At 37.7% G+C, this 25,029-nt stretch overlaps 2 protein-coding genes across 2 annotated transcripts; one reads left to right on the top strand and one right to left on the bottom strand.

Moving 5' to 3' along the window:
- Nucleotides 1-1,840: 1,840 nt before the first annotated feature.
- Nucleotides 1,841-18,083, bottom strand: LOC149078580 (tRNA-specific adenosine-34 deaminase catalytic subunit ADAT2). Its single transcript, XM_089240692.1, has 6 exons — nucleotides 18,021-18,083; nucleotides 15,562-15,666; nucleotides 9,083-9,233; nucleotides 6,522-6,628; nucleotides 4,683-4,755; nucleotides 1,841-2,122 (listed from the first exon to the last, which is right to left on the bottom strand). The coding sequence occupies exons 1-6, from the start codon at nucleotides 18,039-18,041 to the stop codon at nucleotides 2,097-2,099; spliced, it is 483 nt and encodes a 160-aa protein (XP_089096818.1). The 5' UTR covers nucleotides 18,042-18,083; the 3' UTR covers nucleotides 1,841-2,096.
- A 1,300-nt stretch (nucleotides 18,084-19,383) lies between these two features.
- LOC149078579 (uncharacterized) lies at nucleotides 19,384-21,469 on the top strand. Its single transcript, XM_089240691.1, has 2 exons — nucleotides 19,384-19,508; nucleotides 20,927-21,469. Exons 1-2 carry the CDS (start codon nucleotides 19,389-19,391, stop codon nucleotides 21,428-21,430), a joined length of 624 nt encoding a protein of 207 aa, XP_089096817.1. The 5' UTR covers nucleotides 19,384-19,388; the 3' UTR covers nucleotides 21,431-21,469.
- The last annotated feature ends 3,560 nt before the right edge of the window (nucleotides 21,470-25,029 follow it).

Raw genomic sequence — 25,029 nt, 5'->3', positions numbered from 1 at the left:
AAACAATTCGGCAAGTTATTTTGCTTGTATTAAGTGCGAATTTTTTGTAATGTTGAAAGCTTGATTGTTCTCTGTGGAGAGCGCTTTTTAAATGGAAATCCCACACACACCTGTTTTTTAACATCTTAAACATTATGCACAAAAACCCCTCTTAATGGGCAATTTCTAAGTGAAAAAACTAACTGGGCAGGGAATGCGATTAGAAAGAACTGTAACTAAGCTGGGGCAACTGGGGCACTGTTCCTGGGCCCCCAAGCTGAATGGGAGCCCCCACAAAAGTTGGCATTCACTTTGCATCATAATTACCCTTTCAAGAAGGGGCCACCAGAAGACACACTACGGCCCTGGATCAGAGGCTACAAATTTTTGACTAATGGGACAGTCAGGAACAAAATTAACTCCAGAGACTGATTCCAAAACGTAACACATTTTTTTTAACGATTGTCCATTTTTAGGTGGTAAATCGACCATCTTTGTATGCATTTCAAATCCCTACTTTAAGGTCGCCCCTCTTTTACAGATTATTTTTTTGTCCTGGCAGTGTTTGTGAAAGAAAGTTCTTTTTACTATACTACACAGGACCATAACCTTCATGTTAGGCCATTACCTTCTTTGGGCCTTGGGGGGCAGATATTTCCCCTAGGTAGCCCTCTTAAAAACGAAAAAATTATACAAAAGAAGTGTTCATTTTTTTTGTGGCCCCCATTTCGCTCGTGGCCTTGGGGCAATGCCCCGGTTGCACCAGTCTAGTTATGGCCCTGATTGCAAACAAACTTATACAGGGTGCATACGTAATAGGGCACATGACATTTTATTGGTGAACTGTTGTTCCTAGAGGCATACTTTCAATTAAAAAAAGTATCCAAATAATAACATGTAGTACTCAGATACATCATTCATGTTTCAAGGGGTTGTTTAGTTATTAAAATAACATGTGTGGGAAAACTAGTTTATCTGCATTTAATGCTGGTTTTTTTTTCTCCAACTTTCCTCCGTATTTTTTAATTCGAATATCTCTGCAAATATTGCACTTGGAAATGTGGAATTTACTTTGTTGGCATCAGGAGAGACAGGGCATCTACTTTCTACTTGGGTTATGAGGGATATGGGAACTGTATAAAAAGTTTATTTTTTTTTTATTTTCATAACTATACAACCCCTTGAAACATGAATGATGTATCTGAGTACTACATGTTATTTGGATACTTTTTTCTAATTGGAAGTATGCCTCTAGGAACCACAGTTTATCAGTAAAATGCCTGTGCCCTGTTACACATACGCCCTGTACATATATTTTCTCAGATTATTTTTAAAGTGGTTAAACAATAAAAAATGTGGATTATCTACTGCTGTGGACAATCTACAGAAAATGATGTTATCAGTCTGATAAGTATTCTGATGAATCTGAATTTGAAGGTTTTTGATTGCACTGTCAATTATGTTCTGTGTGTAAATAATGCTATTGCGTTGTAAATAAATTTCATTAATTAGCACAGTATTTCCCAAAGTTTGAAATATTGCCCCCTTGGTGGGCGATGGAATGGTTCAGAAAGGCAATAGAAGCTACGGGTACAACATAGGATCCTATGGGTTCACTTGAGTTGGGGGGTGATAAGAGGAAAAAATTCCTGAAGAAGAAGAGGGGGGGGGGGTGATGGAACAAAAAAGTTTTTGAAATTATGAATTAGCGTATTAATGGATTGATTATTGAAACACAAGGTAAGTTCATTTTTTAAAAAAAAATCCTGCAGATAAAACGCTGTCACGCGGAGATAGTTTTTTTCTTTCTTCAAATTTCGCATGCAGATTGTGCACCACCACAGATTATATGCAGAAAAATACGGTAGTCATTGCTTCATTTATTCAATATAGTAACTATACAAACAATAAAAATTTTACTCATCACTGTATATACATGTATCAAGATATCATAAAAACATTAATAATTTCTTTAAATAAATATATTCATAATATGGATGATGTAACAATGATTCTGTTTATACTATGATACAATCTGAAAGAAAAATATTGTACAAGAAAAACCCACAGTGAAATTTGGCATTTTTCTGTCTCTCCAGTCTTCTTATGAGAAAAGTTTATTTCTTCACTTTAGGACAAGGAGCTATGATGAATTAAAAAGAGAGGGAAAAAGATTTTTTAATAATTCTTTGCAAAATTCTTTACAACTCAAATAATTTTTATGATAAAAAGAACAGCACATGCAAAGTAGAGTCTCTGTATAACAAATTTGTATACATGAATTTTCATATTCAGATTTTTGTCATTTCACTTCACATTGAAAATTATATCGAAGAGAAATCATAAATTGTCAGTTTGTGGTAGTATGCAAAAGAGGTGTTGTGCGGGCGGCCATCACCAACATGGACATGATGTAAGCAGTGCCCCGACAAACCAGTCACGGCCCAGGCTCTGTCCCTCCAGGGATATAAGCCTTTTACCCTTGCGGGTTGGGTCGCGCTGGGGAATTATATTAGTAAGCAGTGCCCCAGCAACAGAGGTAGTGCTGCTCACAGAAGCACAGTCATAGTTGAATATATTATATGGGTAAAAGAGATAAAGGATCTAAGTGCATTTGATTATGGACAAATTGTAACTACCTGACTTATGGGTAGCTCCATTTTAGAAGTTGTGCAGACAATGTGATTTTAATGTGCCACAGTGTTATGGTATACTATCCTCAGTACATAATTTCTGGTAAAAAAAATCCCTGCCATGGATAACAATGTGTAGATGAGTGGGGTCAATGCCTGCCATGCTTGTATGGTAACAGCAGATAGATAGCAGTGAAGATAGATAGTGCATTGTAACAATCATTCACTGATTTAAAGCTGGTGCATCAAAACATGTAAGCAGCCACACCAACCAGAATTATCTTGATACAGGGTACAAAGGCCTTTGACCGTTGAAAATCGGCCACACCCCACTTCCCGTCTCAAAGAGATATCGAAGCGCCCCTGAAGGATGGGTGTATCCAGAAAGTTTATTATAAACAACAAAACATTGTCACTTCAGATGAAGGCAACAAAAAATAAATAATAAATAAAAACAATCGTCAATTTGAAATCATATAGGGTACAGAGAGGCCATTCTCTCACGAGATATAATCTCACATACTCCGCAATTCAATTGCTCTTTGTTATGCTTCCTAGTCCCAACATAGAGGTTGAGAGACACACACATGCCTACAGTGTTATGCTCATTGTGCAATTCTGAAATTAATAAAATTGGGTTCCGTCATTTATCCTATAATGCAATGGCCTGGAAAACTCCTTAAAAGTATTCATCTTCCAAGTACAGCATATCAAAATTTTTTTCACCTCAAATAAATCTTCTTTTCCTCCTACAACAGTGCTATAATTCCCAAATCACAATTATGAAAATTTTGGATGTTTTCCTTCCACTAACCTGTCACATATATATACTGAATACTGACATGGCTTAGTTACTGACAGTTTCTACCATATGCACACAAGGGGTAATTAGATCAGGACTTACAATTTATTGCTGATTCCGAGAATGGCAACCTTTTTCATACTCACAGAGAGGTTGGTATGCTAACCACTTGATGTGGGACTCCCTGAGGTAGCAATTTTTTTCTATGGACATGCTACCATTTCTGTTGCACCTTCGTGCCAAGAAAGTTTCTGACAAAGGCGAACCGGGTATCAAACTCGTGCCACCTCTAAACATACTTTGGTACTTTGGGTGAGTATCTCTATGACCTGGACTACTGCGCCTGTTTGTTTTTCTCATACATGACAGTAACATAAACAAGCTTTAGGAAAGTGTATTTTCTAGAGGAATGTGATCAAAAAGTAGAAAAAAAACAGCACAAGCACATGGGGGTACATTGAATACAGTGCAATACATAGTGGCAATGAATATACAGTTGTGTGTGTATGTAAACCCTGTTGCAATTCCCCCTGAAATTGGGCAAAAACTGGGTACCAGAAATTTTTGGTGAACAAAATCTTTTATATATATAAAGATTACACAAGTTAATTTGTGATTTAATATAATGCCAAATTCATTGTAGTGCCAGAATTCTGTGAAACAAATAGTGGCATTGAATCGGGATTTGGCTGTACATAGGAATACATTACTACAAGTGGTAGAGTACTTTGCTGAACACCAGCTCTGGTCATATCGCCTTACGGCAATTTATCAATCGAGTCAGGTTGGAAAAGAATGCACCATCTATCAGTGGTTACGTTGTGTCTATTTAAGGAAAGAACTTGTTATCTATGTTGTCTCCACGATCAAACCCACGAACCTGATAGCAACATTCATAGTAATAGGCGAGCATCTTACCACTGCACCACTTGGGTGCAGTAGTAGAGTACCAGCAGTAATACATAGGAATACAGTGGAACCACACTATACAATGAGTTATCCTGGCATTTCAACCTAACCATGGGAAAATGGGTTGTAGAAAAGTGTATTTCATTCAATTGAATAAAAGTCCATGACAGTGATAACAATGCATTCAATTCCTTAGTGTAAAGAGAATAAATTCTGAAAAAAAATGTGTACAAGGTTTATGTATGGTTGAATAGTAGTATAATAGGATTCTAGTACACATACAATAAAATGCAAAGCAATAAATTTTTATAGAACTTTGTTTGACAGCAAGAATGTGATGAAAAAGTCTTTGTATTTACCATTTGGGTTTTCACCTCTATAGAAATCTTGGAGTAAGGTGACAGCTTCTTCAGCACGTACACCCTTGGTCATCTTGAAATAAAAAGAATAAATACAAGTGCCACAAAGACAAAGAATATCAAAAATAGAAATAGTAGAAACTGTCACATCTCTATTAACTGAGTCTGTATCAACTTGACTATGTGAGCAGACCAAGGTAGACCAGTCACATATACCTTTCACATTGGAAAACTGCACTCAAGAGTCATGGGTGCCCAAACTTTTCTGCTTGAGAGGGGAATATTTTGCATAGGATTATTCTTCTGGGATGTATAAGAGCAAAATTATCTTTCTGACCATCAAATATGAATAAAAACACTGACAAAATAATTATGCTCATAGTTGTTTTGATTAGTGCAGATATATCTTTTGCATAATTATGGATAATTTTCCCACACATAACATTCAACTGAACATCCTGTACCATATTTGAAGTAGTGGGGTATTTTTAGAATTTCTTTGCTGGCTCGAAGAAATTTTTCAAATGGATAGAATTGAATGTAGGTGAACAAATTTAGGATTGAAAGATTCATTTACACATGAAAATATCAAAAATATCATATCATATGATATTTTAAAAATAAATATTGGATACATATCGATTGATATATATCAATGAACCCTGCCTATAGGACAGAGTAGTTTGTGCATCAATATTCTAATTCTGGGGGTTCTTAACTTTTGATAATCAGATGAAGGCCACAGACTTCATTGGCCAATAGAATGATGCCCATGGACCTCTTGACTGAATAATATCCAGTGTATAGGTAAGAATGTAAAGACAATAAGTTAATTAGTTTCTCATCTAAGCTCACAGACCTCTTGAAATCTCTCCGCTGACTAGGGTTATAAGACATCCTCCTTTTTGATGTCATTTCAAGAGCCCTCCTACGTTTTAGAAAATTTGCCCTTCTGTCCTCCGTTTCCAAAACTATTTTTATTTTTTTCCTTGGGAACATTTTTTTTCACTCTGTAATGTCATCATTGACATGAGTGTTTGTGTGCATGTTTTTTTTCTCCAAACATGTTTATGTGCTGTGACCAATTGCCCTCAAAATTCTCAGAACACAAGAACCCAAGTTGCCTCCAAGCAGGGTAGATGCCCATCCCGAGCATAGCTCAAGCATAGAAGAATTTGAAAGATGATAGAGCTACACATTAGCCATGCATTTTAATTGGGCTACCATGTTAAAAAATATACTTGTTGAAAATAAGTACAGTCCTGATAATCAGAGTCTCATAAGTTTGAGGTTCCAGACAATCAGGTGTGCTGAAATTTTTCAAAATTCCTTCTTAAACTTCTGTTTTTCACCAAGAGAACACACTTTACATAATTTCACTTGATTCTTCCAACAACAAGTAATTTTAGTTTTAAGGATATTGATAACAAGCCAGAATTTTTTACAGGTCTTTCAATCATAAATTTACAGTGTAAAAAAACCATTCATATCGGGGCCCAAGGGGTATAAGAGCCCTTGTCAGCCTCCCTTATAAAAAATATCGTTCTTGCCAGCCCTAATTTTAATAAACTAAGCAGCTGAATTAGGAACAAAATAGCTAAAAGTCAGCATGAATGTGTACATTTTAGACACTTTTGAAAGCAGATTTCTACTGCTTTTTGGATAATCTGAGTTTTTAGTAATCTGAGGTAGCTTTGGTCCCGTTCACCTCAGGTTATTAAGACTTTACTGTAAAAAAAAGATATTTTTTGAGTCACAAACGCAGAATGAAGTGAGCCTCAAAGTGGTTAAAATACACGAACATCCTAAATTGAATGAACGGAAAAATACTTGACTCACTTTGAAAGTCTGGTCTCCAAAACATGAGGTATCATCATGTATATCAAGGACAGTTCCACAACCACCAAATCTTTCATTGCCACACCCATATGTGACACTTGAGACCACTGACAGAAGTTTAAGGCAAATGATTCTCAATGCATTTTAGCTATGATTAAAAAAAAACAACAACTGTATAACATGTGTTAGTATTTTAAAGAGGCTTATACAGCAGATAGAAAGAAACAATGTCACTCTCCAAGTGCTCATACAAAATACAAAAGACTGGATACCAAACAGAGATGAAGACAAAGTTCTTTAACAAATATTTTTGGCTGTAATTTGAAACTTTACTTGCCTTTGACAATGTTTTTTCCTGTGATTGGCTACTTAACATGCTTTTGCAAATTCTTTGGCAACTTGCCTTTGACAATTCTTTTTGGCAATAATTGTCAAGGCAACTTTACTTGCATTTAACAATTTTTTGCGATAACTGGTGATAACCCATATAGATTACAATTTCCCATATTTTTATAAAGGAAATATAGTCAGGCTAGGCATTTATCATGTTGTGTGTATTGGTACTTATCCGATGGAACACCTTTCATGGGCAAGATGGAAACTTTTGGCAGGCAGTATTTAGCCCCCCAAGATGAAGGTTGTGCACCCTGATAATAAACATAACTGTGCATGGGCAGCCTCCTAACTAAAAATGTCAATAGCGCTTAATGATAATAGCCTCTCCCCAGATGTCCTTGGTATCTTTAGGGTAGAGCACTCATTCAGACTGCAGGATGTCGACAGTTTGATTCTCGGCAGAGACATGTAAATTTAATTTTTCACTGCAAATTTAGTTTTGATTAAATTTAATTTCATACGTAAAGAGAGTTTCTCAGATGAGTGTGTGTGTGCGTGTGTGTGGGGGGGGGGGGGGCAACAGATGGGACAGGAGAGTCATGAGAAAAAAAAAAAAGATCCAATAAGGACCATGAGCGGAAAAAGGTTGAGAAGCACTGGTATACATCACATGTGCTATGCTTTGACCTTGAGAGATCTGATAAGCGTCTACATAATGTGAATGGAATGAGAGGTTACAATGGTAAATGAGACTGACAAACCAGTCACGGCCCAGACTCTGTCCCTCCAGGGATGTAAGCCTTTTACCCTTGCGGGTTGGGTCGCGCTGGGTAGTAAATGAGACTGGCAACAAAACAACTAATTGCAAATACTGGATTCCTGCAACTACATCAAAGAAACTCATGCCACACCTCCAGAATCTTGTATGGTAGAAGGATGCTTAAATTAATTATTGAAACTAATTTCTGCATGGGTGGGGGAAGAAATTATAGAAATTTCATGCAAGGATCAGTCTATATCAGCGTTTCCCAACCTTTTTGATGTCACCCCACCCCCCGCACTGAAGATCATTACACTACAGACCCCCTGTAGTGTCAAAAGGTCAATTTCAATGCTCCCTCATAAAATCTGAAATGTCCTGTTTTTATTTCATATCATAAAAAATTGCATGAGTTACAATTTCACAGCACAAAATGTGTCATTCATGCAATGGTGCAAATGAAAATTATCTGTTGCCCCCCCACTACAAAGTATTCATAGACCTCCAGAGATCTGCGAGCCACAGGTTCAAAAACACTGGTCTATGTGATGATTCTATAAAATAATAAGTGGAAAAAAAGTTTATCGAATCAGATCTGAAAAACTGTTGCATTTATACTATATGTTGTGAAGCATGTATGAACATATGCACCTCATCAACATTCCTTTGAAGAACTTCTAACAAATTAGTGTATGTTTGAATGTGACATTGTGTAGGCCTATATACATTATCATATGCAAAGAAGGGGTGTTACAATCCCCTCCCCCCTGGAGCTAAGATTATAGTGTTATTTTAAGGGAAAAACATAAAAACCCTCTTCTTCAGAAGAAAAAATATTTGGGGCCCCCCCGGATAGATAGCTAGAAAAGCTTACAATCTTGGACTGATACAATAGCACACACAACTTCAGTTCATTATCTCAAATGATCATTTGTGAAGTTTGGTTCCGAGGAATGCCTGTTATGTGTCTAGAGAAGTGCTGCATTCAGAATTCAGATGTTCAGCATTTTGTTTTGTCTGTTTGTGTTATGTGCGAATTTTAAAAATGTTGTGTTGCATACATGCTGAATTCATGAAATAAGAGTAGGAAAATATTCATGCAATAGACATCTTCTGAACAATGCATTTGGTTAAACAGCCTCAGCACTTCATGCAAAGATGTAATTGAGAATTGCAATCTAATTCATATTTAGAAAATTAAGGCTAATACAGTCGAATCCCGTTTTAATGATTACCGTTATAGAGAAAATCTTGTTTTAACGAACACTTTTTTTAATCCCCCAAATAAGTTTACATAGGAACAATGCTAGGTAACCTAGAATTCTTTTATAACAAAATTTCGTTTTAATGAAGTGATTCCTCTGGTCTCTTGGCGTTCGTTATAACGGGATTCGACTGTATATAAAAGTATTTTAGCATGACTGCTGTATTTCAACTTGATATTGAGCATGGCAAGAAAGGATACACAGCAGTCTCAGAGCAGCACAACACATTATACACGGTTCTACGGTAACAAATATTTCTAAATTTCGGAACACCTCCTTGTGATTTTTGGCATTTTTCTCACACCATGTCATAACTTGGTCTATACAGATCATCTCGGCATGCCTGGTAGCCTGCAGATAAGAACAGAAATAATCAAAAAAGTACAGGAGAGTAGGGCGTGTCCGGAAAATTCACCGCCAGCAATTCACCGACCAACAATTCACCGCTAGGAAAATTCACCGACCAACAATTCACCGCTAGGAAAATTCACCGACCGACAATTCACCGCCATGCAATTCACCACTAGGAAAATTCACCGCTAGGAAAATTCACCGACTAGCAATTCACCGACAACAGTTCAATGCGAGGGAGTGAGCGATTGAGTTACTGAGTGAATGACTGAGTGACCGAGTGAGTAAATTATTGAGTGACCGAGTCAGTGAATGAGTGACCGAGTGAGTGAGTGACCCAGTGAGTGACTGAGTGACCGAGTAAGTAAGTGATTGAGTGACCGAGTGAGTGAGTGACCCAGTGAGTGACTGAGTGACCGAGTAAGTGAATGAGTGACCCAGTGAGAGACTGAGTGACCGAGTAAGTAAGTGATTGAGTGACCGAGTGAGTGAGTGACCGAGTCAGTGATTGAGCGACCGAGTGAGTAAATGATTGAGTGACCGAGTAAGTAAGTGATTCAGTGACCAAGTCAGTGATTGAGCGACCGAGTGAGTAAGTGATTCAGTGACCGAGTGAGTGAGTGACCGAGTAAGTGAATGAGTGACCGAGTAAGTGAATGAGTGACCCAGTGAGTGACTGAGTGACCGAGTAAGTAAGTGATTGAGTGACCGAGTGAGTGAGTGACCCAGTGAGTGACTGAGTGACAGAGTCAGTGATTGAGTGACCGAGTGAGTAAATGATTGAGTGACCGAGTCAGCGAATGAGTGACCGAGTGAGTGAGTGACCCAGTGAGTGACTGAGTGACCGAGTAAGTAAGTGATTGAGTGACCCAGTGAGTGAGTGAGTGACCCAGTGAGTGACTGAGTGACCGAGTAAGTAAGTGATTGAGTGACCGAGTGAGTGAGTGATCCAGTAGTGACTGAGTGATCCAGTAGTGACTGAGTGACCCAGTGAGTGACTGAGTGACCGAGTGAGTGAGTGATCCAGTAGTGACTGAGTGACCCAGTGAGTGACTGAGTGACCCAGTGAGTGACTGAGTGACCGAGTAAGTGATTGAGCGAGCGAGTAAATTGGTTAGTGAGTGAGGGAGTGAGTGAATGGTCAGTAAGTGAGTGAGGGAGTGAGTGAATTGGTTAGTTAGTTAGTTTTTAACCTAGTAGTGTCACAAATGATTAAAAAATCCGATTGTTCCGATAACGAATTTATGATGAAGTATAGATTTGAAGACACTTGGATCGGGCGTCCTCTTCGTCGTCAGCCGCACTTTGACATTGACATTCGGAACTGCTTTCAAGGAGAACCCGTAACGGTTTCCCTAATACCAACAATTCTATAGAAGGATGGCATCGAACGTTCCGACAGCAATTATCTGCTCACCACCCAGATATGTGGAAGTTCATCAGTGTCATAAAAAGAGAACAGAGTTTGAATGAAGTTCGGATGGAGCAAATTGTAAGTGGACAAAACCATCACATTAGGAGAAAGAAATACCGGGACTCTGCGCAGAGATTAACATACCCCCTGTGAGTGGCCACGAAAATTTTTAATTTTATCAATTTTAAAACGAATAAAATCCAGGGCCCACATCCAGTAACGGGGACCCAATACGCAGATATTTAGTGGGGCACCCATACACTGGATTTATCTCGGACTTCCGCTGTTGAAAATTCTACAATGTTAAACGACAGAAAAGAATGAGATTCATCCAGTGCCCCCAAAATGAAACGAGACCCCTGACTCGGAAGCCAATCGGGCATCCCCCTGTGAGGGCCACTGCAAATATTAATTTTACCAACGAATAAAATCCAGCCCCCCCCCCCTCACGCAATTACCCTTGACCGAATTCGCAAATTTTATGGGGTCCCAGACTGGATATACCTTGGGCTTCCACTATCGCAAGGACCCCTGGAAATGAAACCTTTTAACTTCCCCATGAAGGTATATGTGCAATCCCCCGGGTACCCCGACCCTGTATGTTGGGAGCACTGGTGATATATGTATATTTTACGTATACATACCTCTCGGCATGACCCCCACGAGGGCAGGGCTGACAGGGGCAGGAACGTTTCTTATCGCTTTTTGATATTTTCACACTATAAATTAAGCACAGAGGGGCCCGTGAAAAAGCTGGTTTGGGGGCCGCCATCTATTTCAGCTTAGGGGACCTGCTGTAGGATGTGGGAAACTCGGGGTATATGCACATTACTTGGTCCCGATGTGTCAAATGGGTCCCGATATATCCAAGAGTTAAATGAAAACTTGATCCCAAAATCGTAACCGACTCCCGTAACACAAAAACGTAACCGACTCCCGTAACACAAAAACGTAACAGATTTCCATCACTCAAAAAATCACCGACTCCCGTAATAAAAAAAATCGTCACTAATTTCCGTTGCATAGGAAGTATATATATATATATGTATATAGTAAATATAGAGTACATATACTAGATACGCACTAAGGCGGGATTCCTGAAAGTACATCACGTGAAATCGCGGGTAACAGCTGGTTCAGCATAAAAAAAACCCATTGGTTACTGATGATCAGCGATGTTTTTTATAACATCAAAGTGATAACAGGAGATGATTTTAAGCATTTTTAGGAAGTTAATTCATCGCGTATCCACCTACTTTATTATCTTTTAATTCTGTTATTATCTCTTTTAACATTTCATTAGAAGTTTATGAGTAAAACAGAGTTAATGGAATTTTGTTCAATATACTATGTTGTATTGGGCAACAGCAATTTGTAATTTATACAAATACAAGGCCACAACAGGCAAAACGCCCAGCGAGGTGGCTGAGAAAAAGATGTCCACAATAAATATGGATGTCATATATTTCAGAAATACAGCAACCCGAATCCGTATCATCTGAATTTCTTCTCATAAAGTCATTATTTAAACTTTCCGCCATGTCTTTATGATATGGCACTTATTCACTCAATAGATCACTCACTTACTAGATCGCTCACTCACTTAGCAGCTCGCTCGCTCGCTCTCTCACGGACTGACTTACTCGCTCATTGAATCAGTAACCCACTCGGTCACTCAGGGCCGTATTCACCGACATGGTTTAAACAGTAGTCACAATTTTTGGATCACCATAGATTGGTTAAAAACCTGAATTTAACCAATCCGTGTCGATCTCTTATCCAAAAATTGTGTGTGTGTGTGTGACTACAGTTTAAACCATGTCGGTGAATACGGCCATCAGTCACTCACTGGGTCACTCAGTCACTCATTCACTCAATCGCTCATTCCCTCGCTAACTGACTCGCATCGAACTGTCTTCGGTGAATTGCATGGCGGTGAATTGTTGGTCGGTGAATTTTCCTAGTGGTAAATTGCATGGCGGTGAATTGTTGGTCGGTGAATTTTCCTAGTGGTAAATTGCATGGCGGTGAATTGTTGGTCGGTGAATTTTCCTAGCGGTGAATTGTTGGTCGGTGAATTTTCCTGGCGGTGAATTGTTGTCGGTGAATTTTCCGGCGGTGAATTGTTGGCGGTGAATTTTCCGTAAACCAGAGTAGGGCCATCGTATCATAGGGTGGAAAAAATAATGCACAAGAGTATGATGCATAATCTATTATAAGATTATGAACAATATCTATTATAAGCGAGAAACTATGATGATGAAAAATGATAGAAGTTTTAAAATATAAACAAAAACTGGTACAGCAGAATCCTGATTATCTAGAGTGTTTCGCAGATTTTTTTTGAAAAAGTGCACAGGAGGCCTATGTTCTGAGCAGGGCTGGATCTTGAATCCTGAAAACTACACAGCCGCAGAAGGGGTCAACTGAAAGAGGGCAATTTTTGAAGTGATAGATGGTGATTTTTAAGGTGATTGAGGTGGGGTGGAGGCTCCAGAACAACATTTGCTTAGACTTGAAAAATGCTCAGAACTGTCCTGGCTCTGAGTTGCCTATGATCTTAACTATTCATTAGGAAATCATGAAATTTATGGATGCCTTAGTGAAGGGATAGGCATCTCTAGTTTTTAGGCACCTATTGAAAGACAGAAAATTTTTGCATAGTTTTTGGTGTAGAATCGCAGTGTTCGTAAAACAGTTTCACCAGTAAAACATATTGGTCCAAAGAGAATGGAAACGCCAAAACAACAACATATTCTGATATCATACAATGGTGCAAATGAAATTATCTGCTGCTCCCCTTACAAAGTACTCATAGACGTCCAGGGATCTGTGAGCCACAGGTTCAAGAACACTGGTCTATGTGATGATTCTATAAAATAATAAGTGCAAAAACAGCTTATCAAATCAGATCTGAAAAATTGTTGCATTTGTATTATACGTTGTGAAGTGTGTATGCACCTCATCAACATTCCTTTGAGGAACTTCTAATGAATTAATGAATGTTTGAATGTGATATTGTGTAGGCCTATATACATTGGCATATGCAAAGGGGGGGGGGTGTTACAACCCCCCCTTTGCATATGCCAATGCTCTTGGCTCCTGGAGGGGGGGGGGGGTATTACAATCCCCCCCCCCCGCTCCAGGAGCCAAGATTATAGTGTAATTTTAAGGGGAAAACATAAAAACCCTCTTCTTCAGAAGAAAAAAAATTTGACCCCCCCCCCCACTTCCCGAAAACCCGCCTTTGACTTCAAATCATGGTGCATAGTTAACTTCAAGGTAAAGCCATTATCGGAAAGATGCTATGGAAAAAAGTGGAAAAAAGGGTTTTTCCTCTGAAGTATCAAGTTTTTTTTCAGTTCACCTTTAACCCTTAAACACCCCAAAGAAGTCTTGTGCCATCCATTCATAAGCAACAAAATGAATGGTGACACTTTCGTCCTATCAAAAGTGAACAGTTATCATCCAAAGATTCCTACCATTGAAGCATTTCCATGCCACTCTTCTAAACTGCTGATCAGTATCTTAAAAATGAACAGCCTACAAAAGTTAAGCCAATACAATACAAAAGTTAAACACCCCGGAGGATTTTGAAAACTTTTATGAAGGCATTCTGCAGTGGCCGACAGATATGGTATCACAGATGGACGTCAAAGAAGATTTTTAATGAAAGCAATACTTTTTGGGAGATGCTTTTATACTTGTAGCACAATGTAATCACAAGGGATAAAAATATAATGAAATATATAAGAAACCATTAGTATTTTTGTTCTTTTCAATGGCATGCATTCTTTACTAATGCGTTTTACTTTTAAAACGAACCAAGTCCTCAGAAGAATTTTGAAAAGGACTCATCTTAAGAAACTTTAATGATGATTTTCTTCACGGATACTATTTCGCTTTGTCATAATGGTACACACTGGCCAGTATCTTTAGGAGAGAAAAAAACCTGCTAAAATAAATCAAAGGGTTCAACAGAAACTCAGTTTTTTATGTCTTCTAAAAATTTAAATTTTTGAAGTAAGCTCTATTCAAAAAATATAGACACCCTGTACAAAAAAATTTCACATAAAAAATATGATGCATGTAGTGCAAGGCTTGACAAATCCCAGGCATCAGGTTGCTTATAAACAATCTCTACATTTCTAGCTACATTGTAGAAATTTAGTGCATCATGATTGGTGATGAACCAAAATGAGTGCTGAACTATTACGTCACTCATGGTGAATTTTTTGCTGACAAAGTTTAACAATAGATAATACATACCAAAGGCTGTGTGTTCGGTTCGGTCTGAAAAACAAATCCAAATTTTCTTCCCATCATTCCCTCTTTGCCGTCATTTATTGATTTACTAAAAAATTTGTTCATTTTTGTTTCTGATTTAATCAAATGCGGTTCACATGCATCGAGAAGACAATAATAACGGCTCGCTAAGCTGGGCCCAGCTATCATTTACTGATTTAATAAAAAAAAATTCGTTAATGAACTTTGAAATTCAGTTTCGCTTAAAACTCTGCCTCTCGTGACATCTTGCTAGCTTTTTGCTCGCAGTAACCAATCATTGGCGTGCAAATGCTTCCTGTGTTACTAAGAAAGTAGGGATTGTAATTACACCACCAGGTTACCACAGTGACTAAATAATTGGTATTGGTGCCTAAAATTTTTCACGGATGATCACTAGCTCAGGAAAATATACTTAGTTCCTAAAATATTTGGTAGGTGCCTAGATTTTTTCATTTTTTCTCGTCAAGCCTTGGTATAGTGTACATGAAAATAAATTCAGAAGAATTAACAGCAAATTTTAATTGCAGTCATATCTTTATTGCTTCAATTTGCAGATTATATGCACCCCCTGTAGCCAGCTAACTGCGTGAATAGTTAGGAATTTATGGTGAATCTATTTGTACTTGCATTTTTTGTCTCATTGACTACATTTCTTGATTCAGCAATAATCTGACCATCGTACATCATAACACATCCGACGGGAACTTCTCTAGATTTGAGACTTTCATGAGCCTAAAAATGAAAACAAAAATAATGACGTCACATACACAGAATTGGTTCATCATCATAAATCATTGGTATCCCAAGAGGGAGGAGTGTAGACAATACTACTAGTACTAAACTATATACATGCACTTCATCCACATTCTTCTGCAGAATTTATAACGAATCAGTACATAATGGAATGTGTGTGCAAGTGTTATTAACCTATCATGAAGTTTGTTTCTGTGTAATGCTTGTTACACGTAGTACTGCGTAGTACATCATTTTCTTCTAACTACAAGCGAAGTGCAATGATTGAATAATTGTACCATTGTAGACCTGTTGCTCTCTGTGGTAAGACTTTATAAAGAGTAGATCAGCTTAGGTAATACTGCCAACTTCAAAGCAAAATTATTGGCATAAATTAAAAAAAAAATCATTAACATTTCTAAAAATGTCTGCATGTTATTGTACATCTTGTTTTTGAATAAATTTCCAAAGCTTTTCAAACATCAATCAAAAAACTATATTGACGATGCTATCTTACATTTCAATTATGTGTTGCATAAGCTTATTTTGTCCACGGCAATCTCAATAATGCATTTTATGCATATATGCTATTGCTATGTGATCTAATTTCAAGACCTTGCTTATAACACATACACCAATTATTAAATACACTCCTTGAACTACCTGGAGAGGGTATGTTATAACAGAACTCGACTACAGTACAGTGAAACCTGTCTAATGTATGAAACGAAAACCTTTTTAAAATGGAATCAAAATCTAGTTTGTTCAATGATTAGTGCTCTGATTTGCCTATATATAAAAAGGAAATCTGTCTAAAACGAAATATTATTTCAGTCTCTTGATGTTCTGTTTCAGATAGGTTTCACTGTATAATATAAAATTGTAGATAATATGAAGCAGTATACTTCTGCTGGGATTTCCCAGAAGTTTTTGCAACATTGGGAACAAAAGACATGGTAACTGTTACAATTCTGTTGAATACTAGAATCTGTCAGTGGGACATTAAGTGATATCTGAGAGAGTGCAGGGCGATTCATTGGTTTGAAAACATGTCACGGGACACTTAATTAAGTGATATGGAACAGTACGGGGGTAATTTAGGTAATATGGGAATGTGCTGCAGTCTGCTCGAGTGAACTGTGAATGTGCCACGCGTCATTTGAGAGATCTGGAAATGAGCCTTAATTCATTTAAGTGATTTGTAAATGTGCCTCAAGCCACTTGAGTGATCTGTTGATATGTTGCAGATCAATTAAATGATCTGGAAATGGGTCGCGGCTCACCAAAGTGATCCGTAAATTATTTTCAGATTTTGGGTCATTTAAGTGACCTGTTGCATTTTTGCTCTTGGCTGGTTTGCTCCTCTTTAGAAATTGACCTGGTGGCCATGAGCTTCCCCAAAGTCACCAAAAAGAGGTTGTAAGACACAACAGATAACTTCGAAAATCACATTTGGCCTGCAAACCATGGATTAAGCATAAAAATGCGCCAAACGTTTTTTTTTGTAGAATTTAGGGTCATGTGCCAGGAGGGGGTTGAAGAATTATATGGGTTCTTAAGATAATTAAGAAGGGACAGACCAATTTTTCCCATATTATCCACCTTCTGGGAGAAGCAATCACCCACTCTTTGGATGCATCTGATTACGATCAGGCGGGGGAAGGGCTCAATGAGGGTATCTCCCTAGTGGAGATAAAAATATTGTTGCAAATCAGGGGTCAATAATGCCTGGCTTGATGAGATCTTTGGTAATGAGGGTGGACTATGGCCAAGGGGTCCACGGGACTGATTAAAATGTGAAGTTTAGCCTGTGGTGCTGTGGAGACAAATGTTGTAAACACCACTTCGGGACAATCACAAAACAATGTAACCACTCAATACTTGGCGATTTTCTTAAACACATCATTCTCTGACCCACGTCTGGCAACATACTCAAATAACACCATTCTCGACAATCTGAATTCTCTCCAACTAATGAAATACATGAGCATACCATATCACAGCAATAGAAGCAATATTATCGGTTGTCAAGAATTGTTATAATCAATTCTGAGCGGTTTCAAGCAAGAGGCAACAAAATGGCAATTGTTAAAATCAGATATCATATAATCAAATCACAGTTGTTGACAAGACGTGTCGATACATCGCCAAATTATTGCCAAATCACGAATAGTACTACTATAAAATTATTTTTAAGTTTGTTCAATGCTATCTGATAAATGGATCATCACACTAATAAGTATCGAATATTGTTTATTTATTGAATCTTTCTTTGTAATTTGATAAATTTGTAAGAAATGCAAGAAAATCGTGGAAATTCATTGAAGAAATGACTTTATAAATTAAATAATTACCAGTTCAAAAGCACGCTCCATGTGTGGTCGTAATGTAAATAAAGACGGCTCTGACCAACTATTTTTTTAGAAATATTCGTTACAGACAGCCATCTAGTGAAGAAAGAAACACTTACAACTAGAAAAATTAGAAATACATAAATCATTATTTTGACCATATTCTTTTGCAGAAAAATACGAAAACTTGGAATAATGAAAACCGAAAAATACAGAATGTCATCAAAGGAGGTGAAAAAAGTTTTGCACTAAAATTATTGAACTATTTAAAACTATAAAATTCCGTTATCACTACATATGGATGAATAATGTATGTAATATGATGAGTAATCTATATATATAAATATGAATTACTACACCACTCATCCAATCGCCATGAAACTTTGGGAAGTTGCTGAGTACACTCCCGCGAAGGTTTCTGGCAGTTTTTTTTTTTTTAAATTTTATTTTTCCTTTCCTTCCTTTCCTTGAATTTCCTTTCTTCTGAGATCGCAGCAACGCGCGACGGGTAAAGGCGCGTATACACTAGCGCGCGGATCGTGTAATGCAAGCGTTCGCAATCGGTTGTTCAGTAATTTGTACGGTGTTGCGAACGATTAACTAATCATTCTTGATCTGTTTGAACCGGTCCACTGGGAGTCGGTTTTTTCGACGAACACAAAGGGATTCTTCCTTCTAGTTTGGACGGTGTCATTATCGGTGTGCGTGTTTGTACGTGCTTCTGAGCCTATCTAGAGCCTCAATTTTTTTTCCTCGTCTTATTTCGCGAAAGCCATTTATAGTCCTAATAAATTTGTCATTTTTAATAGTCATTTATCGTCATTTTAATAGTCATTTATCGTCATTTTAATAGTCATTAAATTCGTTTATCATATGGCATGGACCGAAGAAGATTGTTTTCAGCTGATTGAAATGTATAAATCCCAAACATTATTATGGGATCCTCGCCATGTACATCATTTCCGCAAGAATTTGAAGGAGGATGCGTGGCGAGAGATTAGCTGCACCATGGGCCGACCAGCAGATGAGTGCAAGTCGAAAATAATTAGCCTGCTGGCATCCTACCGTAGAGAAAAAGCCAGAGAAAAAAATAGTAAAGGAACAGGAAAAGGTAGGTGGTTTTTTTGTATTGAGAATTTCTATATATTTATCTATAGTTCTAACTTGAAGTAAAACATGATCTCTCGATAATATTTCTTAACGTTTACCCCTAATTATTTTGTTATCTCGATTAATGTGTGTTGATTGAACAAAATTGATTGCAAAAAACATTGAAATGATGTAATATTAAACCTGTTGATTGTTAAACCGATCAGCACACATTAATGATTATACACCCAAATATATTTTTTTACATAAACTGGCATTGAAATGTTGCATGAATATATTTTTTTTCTAGGAACCACGGACGTTTTTGTCAGCAGATGGTTTGCTTATGAAGCGTTCCGATTTTTACAGGATAGGGATACTCCGAGGAGTAGAATAGATACAGTGAGTAAAATAAAGCTTTACTTATATGTTCCAAACTTCATTAAAATACAAGTAGGGACAATAACATAGGTTGATTAAATACTCCCCTACTGTACCGAAGAGTGTTCAAAGACATGATTCCCTACCCTGCCTCGGGCCCATTTTATACTGATTTGTGTTTATTTTTAAAAATATTTTTTTCAAACTTACTTGGTTTTTATTTTCCTTGAGTGGCCGAGGGGTCCCTGGGAGTCAACACAGAGCCCCAAGGGATCCACCGAACACCATTTGGGAACCGCTGGTGTAATGACATACAATTGCATCAAAATAATTCCTTCACATTCGTTTAATAATTTTTATTACCATATTCGTCAAGATTTGACCATGTTCATGAATATAAATTCTGCCAGGACAGAGCCCCTTCTTTCATGCAATAGTCAGCTAATTCATATCTTATTTTGTGGAAGTTGGCTGAAGATCTTCTAGGTGTATTTTTCAGCGGTACCATAGAGGTCATGTCTTCGGTGTTCCTCCACGACCCTATAGTTAAAACACCATTCTCTTCATGATCTAGTGAGCCAGGTGGTGTGTATAAATTCTTTGAATTGGCCCTTAAATAATTATGTAACATGATGATGCACATTATTATCAACTCTGCCTTCTCCGGCTCCAGAAGCATTGGTTTTCTCAGTACCCGAAATACTGAGCTTGATATTCCGAAAGCATTTTCCACAACTCGGCGAGCTCTACTCAGTCTGTAGTTGAAAATCCTCTTGACTGAACCTTTTGGATGCTCTCCCGAATAGGGCTTCATGATGTTTTCACTTAGAGGAAATGCACTGTCACCTACAACGAAGTATGGAACTTTCATACTGCGTCCAGGAAGTTCTTCTGCTAATGGCAATCCCATTGTATTTTCTGTGAGCATATTGTACAGTTTACATGTTTTGAAACCCCCCCCCCCCCATCCGATATTCTGCCTTGACACCCTGCGTCAGCAAAAATGAAATTGTACTCTGCATCCACCAATGCTAACAGGACCACACTGAAGAAAGATTTGTAATTGAAATAGTCACTGCCAGATTTTATGGGGGCTTGTAGAGTTACATGTTTGCCATCGAGGGCACCTACACAGTGAGGCAGATTCCAAATTTTTTCAAAGGCTGTAACGATTTCCTTCCAATCAGTGGGTGTGCTGGGACGCTGAAATAAAATAAAACAATATAATTTCCTAAAGCAAAAATCATTGACTAATCATTGAACATATTAAATTTTATTAAATGAAATAAATCATTTTTAATCTTCATAAGTAGAGAAATTTCTTTCTAACACAAAAAAAATACATGCTGTGGTTAAGAATGGTTTTTCTCTGCTTCAAGAACATGAAATAATTTGTTCATTGTATTGAACTCATGGTTTCTCACTATATGTATTTTCAGGAAAATTTGGATGCTGTTGGAGAAGAAGAACTGCAGGTGGAATATATTGTGGCAGGAGATGAAGATGCTCCACCAGAGGAAATCGGCACTCCTCAGAGACCTCTTAAACGGAAAAGTAAAGACAAAGATTCCAACGCAGAAATGTTTTCAAGCGCATTTTCTATTCTGAAGAGTGCTTCTTCGAACCTGAAGAAAATGCCAGCAGAGAATGATGAGATTTCATCTTTCTTCAATTACGCCGCTGCGAAAACAAAAAACTTTTCTCCAGATGCACAGAGAGCGGTTCAATGCGCAGTATTTGAAATTTTGATGAAAGCCGATCAAGGGTTGTACGATTGGCCCCGTGAAAGTGCCTTGACAACATATAGGCCATCTAGGCCACACATCTCTCATCTTTCTGCGGTAAGTTCATCACCGCGCCCTTCAAGGCCTGTCTCGATGGAGTCACCATCGACTTCAACAATGAGCCAACAGTCACATGATGATTTCGATGATTATGTGTAATTTTTTTTTCTTTTGTCAATAAATATATTTAAACTGAAATTTTTGAGAAAACATTTGAGTAATTTTTTCAAACTGTCCATACTGCAATTTACTACCATTTCCTATGGAAGAGGCGAGTTATGTGTGTAGTGTAGTCAACCACATCATAATGTGTTCAACTTTGCCACGAAGCTGGGCTGAAAGATATCTCCGCAATGTGATAAATCCAGTGGCGAGATTATCCGTATTTGCGTGTAATGAAGTTATATATATGTTGTGGGTCTGATGCTTACTGTTTTTCAAATGGGAAGTCGGGAGCCACAAGAAACCAATAAAAAATATCGAACAAGCTAAATTTTTTTTAATTACCTTAACGTATCCTTTCAATTCTTGGATAAGTGCTGCACAAACCTCTGGAATTATTCGTCCAATTGATTGCTTTGAAATTCTGAAGAGATACTGCAGACTGGTATACGAATCTCCGGTTGCGAGGTATCGCAGCGTTAAAGCCAACCTGTATAAATTTATACTCGCATTATGCATTGGCTGACTTCGTATTGCTTATTTTCTATTAAGCAACTACAATTACTATCAAATTCACGCCAAAACTTGTCTAAATCGCTCTATAAGAACTACACATTTATCGCAGCACATTTTTTAAAATGTGCTGCTTATAGCTGATAAGATATGCACAATTATAAGCAACTAATTTGACTAATAAATGTAACAAAAGAATTAAACATGACAATTATAAAACTCCAAAAGGAATTTGTGTCTGCAATGATTTGATTTTCTTTTTAAAATTGAAAAAGAAGGGAAGGGGGGAATCCAAGCAAAACGTATTAACAATATGACGCTTACCTGTCTTGAGCGGAGATAGGAGAACGCATACGAGTTTCCGTCTTCGAAATTAAAGGTCCTATTCTCTTGAGAAGATCCTCGAAATCGGAAGGAGACATCCTTGAGAAATTTTTGTATTGCCCACTCATACTCTGAGCCTTTAAGTCCAACATTAATTCCGCGCCAGACCGTTTTTTATACAGCTCCGTCCTCCACCAACGTCGAGGTTTTCTCTCTTTTTTATTTAGCCCAGCCATTAATATGACCGCACTACTCATTACAACCAAAGCCAAGTTTTCCTCACGAGACATTTTTTTTTATGACAAAAACTACTCACTAGTTCCTCAATAGTTGTTACCGCCGCTCACAACCTACAGATGGCGTTAAAACAGCTCTCGGATGGAGCCATCGTTGATGATGATGATTCGTTTCGGAAATCGTACCCACTGAATGCATTGCGAGCGCTTGCGAATGCTTGCATTGCACGATCCGCGCGCTAGTCTATACGCGGCTTAAGATAGTTAATGTATAAAAAAAAAAACCCATTAATTATAACTGAATGACGACTTAACAGGCTGATGAAGTGACGTTCTGTCACAGCCCCGTTAAGTGTCTTTTTTTATTTTTTTTAATTAACTTCCTGCCTGCTTAAGCTTTCTTTTCCCCCTAGATTAATAACCCAATATGGGTAATATTAAACTCATTAATTATTTTTTAAAGTAGTTTAAAAAATAATAAAATATACAACCATGGCGAAAATCACACTACTAGTCCAGGATGGCTAAGAAATGACTCAGGGGTATGTGCTGTTTGCCAATTTCAGTCGGAACCCACAGGCCACTATAACGTATTTAGGATTTAGGATATCATAACATATATTTTGGCATAATTATTAATAAACGTCTCTCTTTTCCTCTCAGCGGGAATATGTCCTTCAAAGAACCAATATTGCAAAATTCACACTAAAACTAGCCAAAAGAAAGAAACCCACTTTCATTGAACAAATTGAACATTTATAAAATGGCTATAAGACCAATCTTACTTTATGCAGCTCCAGTATGTTGTATTCTTGCAATGGCCATATGGTAAAACTGGAAAGAGATATCGAAATTAAATCTATCAGATCCATAGTTGTGCTAATTGGTTTATCAGAAACCAAATTATAAGAGCTGACACACCAAAATTCCGACAATACACAAATACTCTGAAAAAATTGCAGAAAATTTCTTCAAATAACTTGAAGAATCAGATTTTCAACATATTCGATCTCTAATTACCCAAAAGAGGTAATATTCCATCACAGAGATCGTGATTTTAGAAGGTCTAAAAACTTTCTTACTATGCCTAGACCGGTTCTACCGGGTTTGTAAATATGTAAATTTTTGTAAGTAATTTTTCCTACCATTTTTATTTTATTTAATCGCATTTATTTTATAAAATCTGTTTTTTAATACTGATTTGTAAGAACAAATTTACTAGATCATCACATTAATACAACTTAGTATAAATAAATTTATCTTTCCAGACAAATTGTGACATAACATCTGTCACAGCCCTGCTAGGTGCCTTTTTTATTTTTACCAATACTCCGTGTGACCACTTGAGCTTTCCTGATACTTATTTTATAGTCCAATCTCATGTGAGCAATACATTTTTTACTTTTTATTATAACCTAGGTTATAATTTATATTAATCTTTATACCAACCATGGCGTACTTCGCATTAATGTCCTCGGAATGGCAGAGAGAGACTTGGAAGTATCGAGTAATCCTAGACAAGAAATAACCTCCGTTTCTGCTGGGATTTACGGAAAATTTATCGACAGCAATTCACCGATGGGAAAAATTCTCAGACGGAAGAATCACTGCTGAAAAAATTCACTGACAACAGTTCGTCACCAGTGAGTGAATGACTGAGTGATAGAGCAAGTGAATGAATGTGTGAGTGTCACAGTGGCTGAGCGATTGCATGAGTGACAACATGAGTGACTCATCCATTTGCTCACCTGCTCACTCACTTGCTCATCTGATCACTCGCTCATTCACCTTCCTCCTCACTTACTCATTCAACTCATTCGCTCACCTGCTCACTCACTTGCTCACCTAATCACTCGCTCATTCACCTTCCTCCTCACTTACTCATTCAACTCACTCGCTCACCTGCTCACTCATCAACTTCCTCACTCACCTGCTTATACACTTACTTATTCATTCACTCACTCATTCACTTGCTTATTCACCTACTCACTTGCTTATTCGCCCACTCACTTGTTCAGTCGCCAAGTCACTAACCCCTTCACTTACTCATTCACGAGCTCATTCCCGCACCATAGACAGAGATAGACTTGGAAGTCTGGGGGGAGGCACGGTCATGATTGCTGGGGAAGTGGGGGGGTTCGATGTGATGATATCAATTCATATATACATTAGATCAGTCGTTTCCACCTTTGACGCTGGGGGGGGGGGTGTATCTCCGCCCATGTCCCTCAAACATTTGCTCACCTGCTCATTCACCTTCTCATCCACTCACTCACTATGTCCCTTTGTAGGTGAATTGCATATCGATGGATTTTCCTAGTAGTGAATTTTTCTTTTGGTGAATTGCGTGGTGGAGGTGAGTTGTCGGTGAATTTTCTGCACACGTTTTGCTGGAGACTATTCATAACCCAGAAGATAATAATATAATATGAGAAAGAAGTTCTGGAAGAAACTGCTTTTTGTAAGTCCGACTTTTTCCAGGTCTGAAGTGCCTATAAAAAGGTATTTCACGGAGCTCTAACC

The sequence above is a fragment of the Pholcus phalangioides genome, unplaced genomic scaffold, assembly GCF_987345545.1.
Source record: "Pholcus phalangioides strain wild (caught in Gottingen) unplaced genomic scaffold, Ppha-v1.0 ptg000013l_1, whole genome shotgun sequence".
Lineage (NCBI taxonomy): Eukaryota > Metazoa > Arthropoda > Arachnida > Araneae > Pholcidae > Pholcus > Pholcus phalangioides.
This window is presented reverse-complemented; position numbering and strand designations above follow the sequence as displayed.

Bases quoted from the DNA above. Each gene is read 5' to 3' on its own strand.
- LOC149078580 (XM_089240692.1), bottom strand. From the start codon at position 18,041: ATGGAGCGTGCTTTTGAACTG. The intron at 9,234-15,561 runs GCAAGTACAAAT...TCTTATCTGCAG, and splicing joins TAGTCAATGAGACAAAAAAT to GCTACCAGGCATGCCGAGAT. The intron at 2,123-4,682 runs GTAAATACAAAG...AATTCATCATAG, and splicing joins TAGAGGTGAAAACCCAAATG to CTCCTTGTCCTAAAGTGAAG.
- LOC149078579 (XM_089240691.1), top strand. From the start codon at position 19,389: ATGTTGCATGAATATATTTTTTTTCTAGGAACCACGGACGTTTTTGTC. The intron at 19,509-20,926 runs GTGAGTAAAATA...ATGTATTTTCAG, and splicing joins CGAGGAGTAGAATAGATACA to GAAAATTTGGATGCTGTTGG.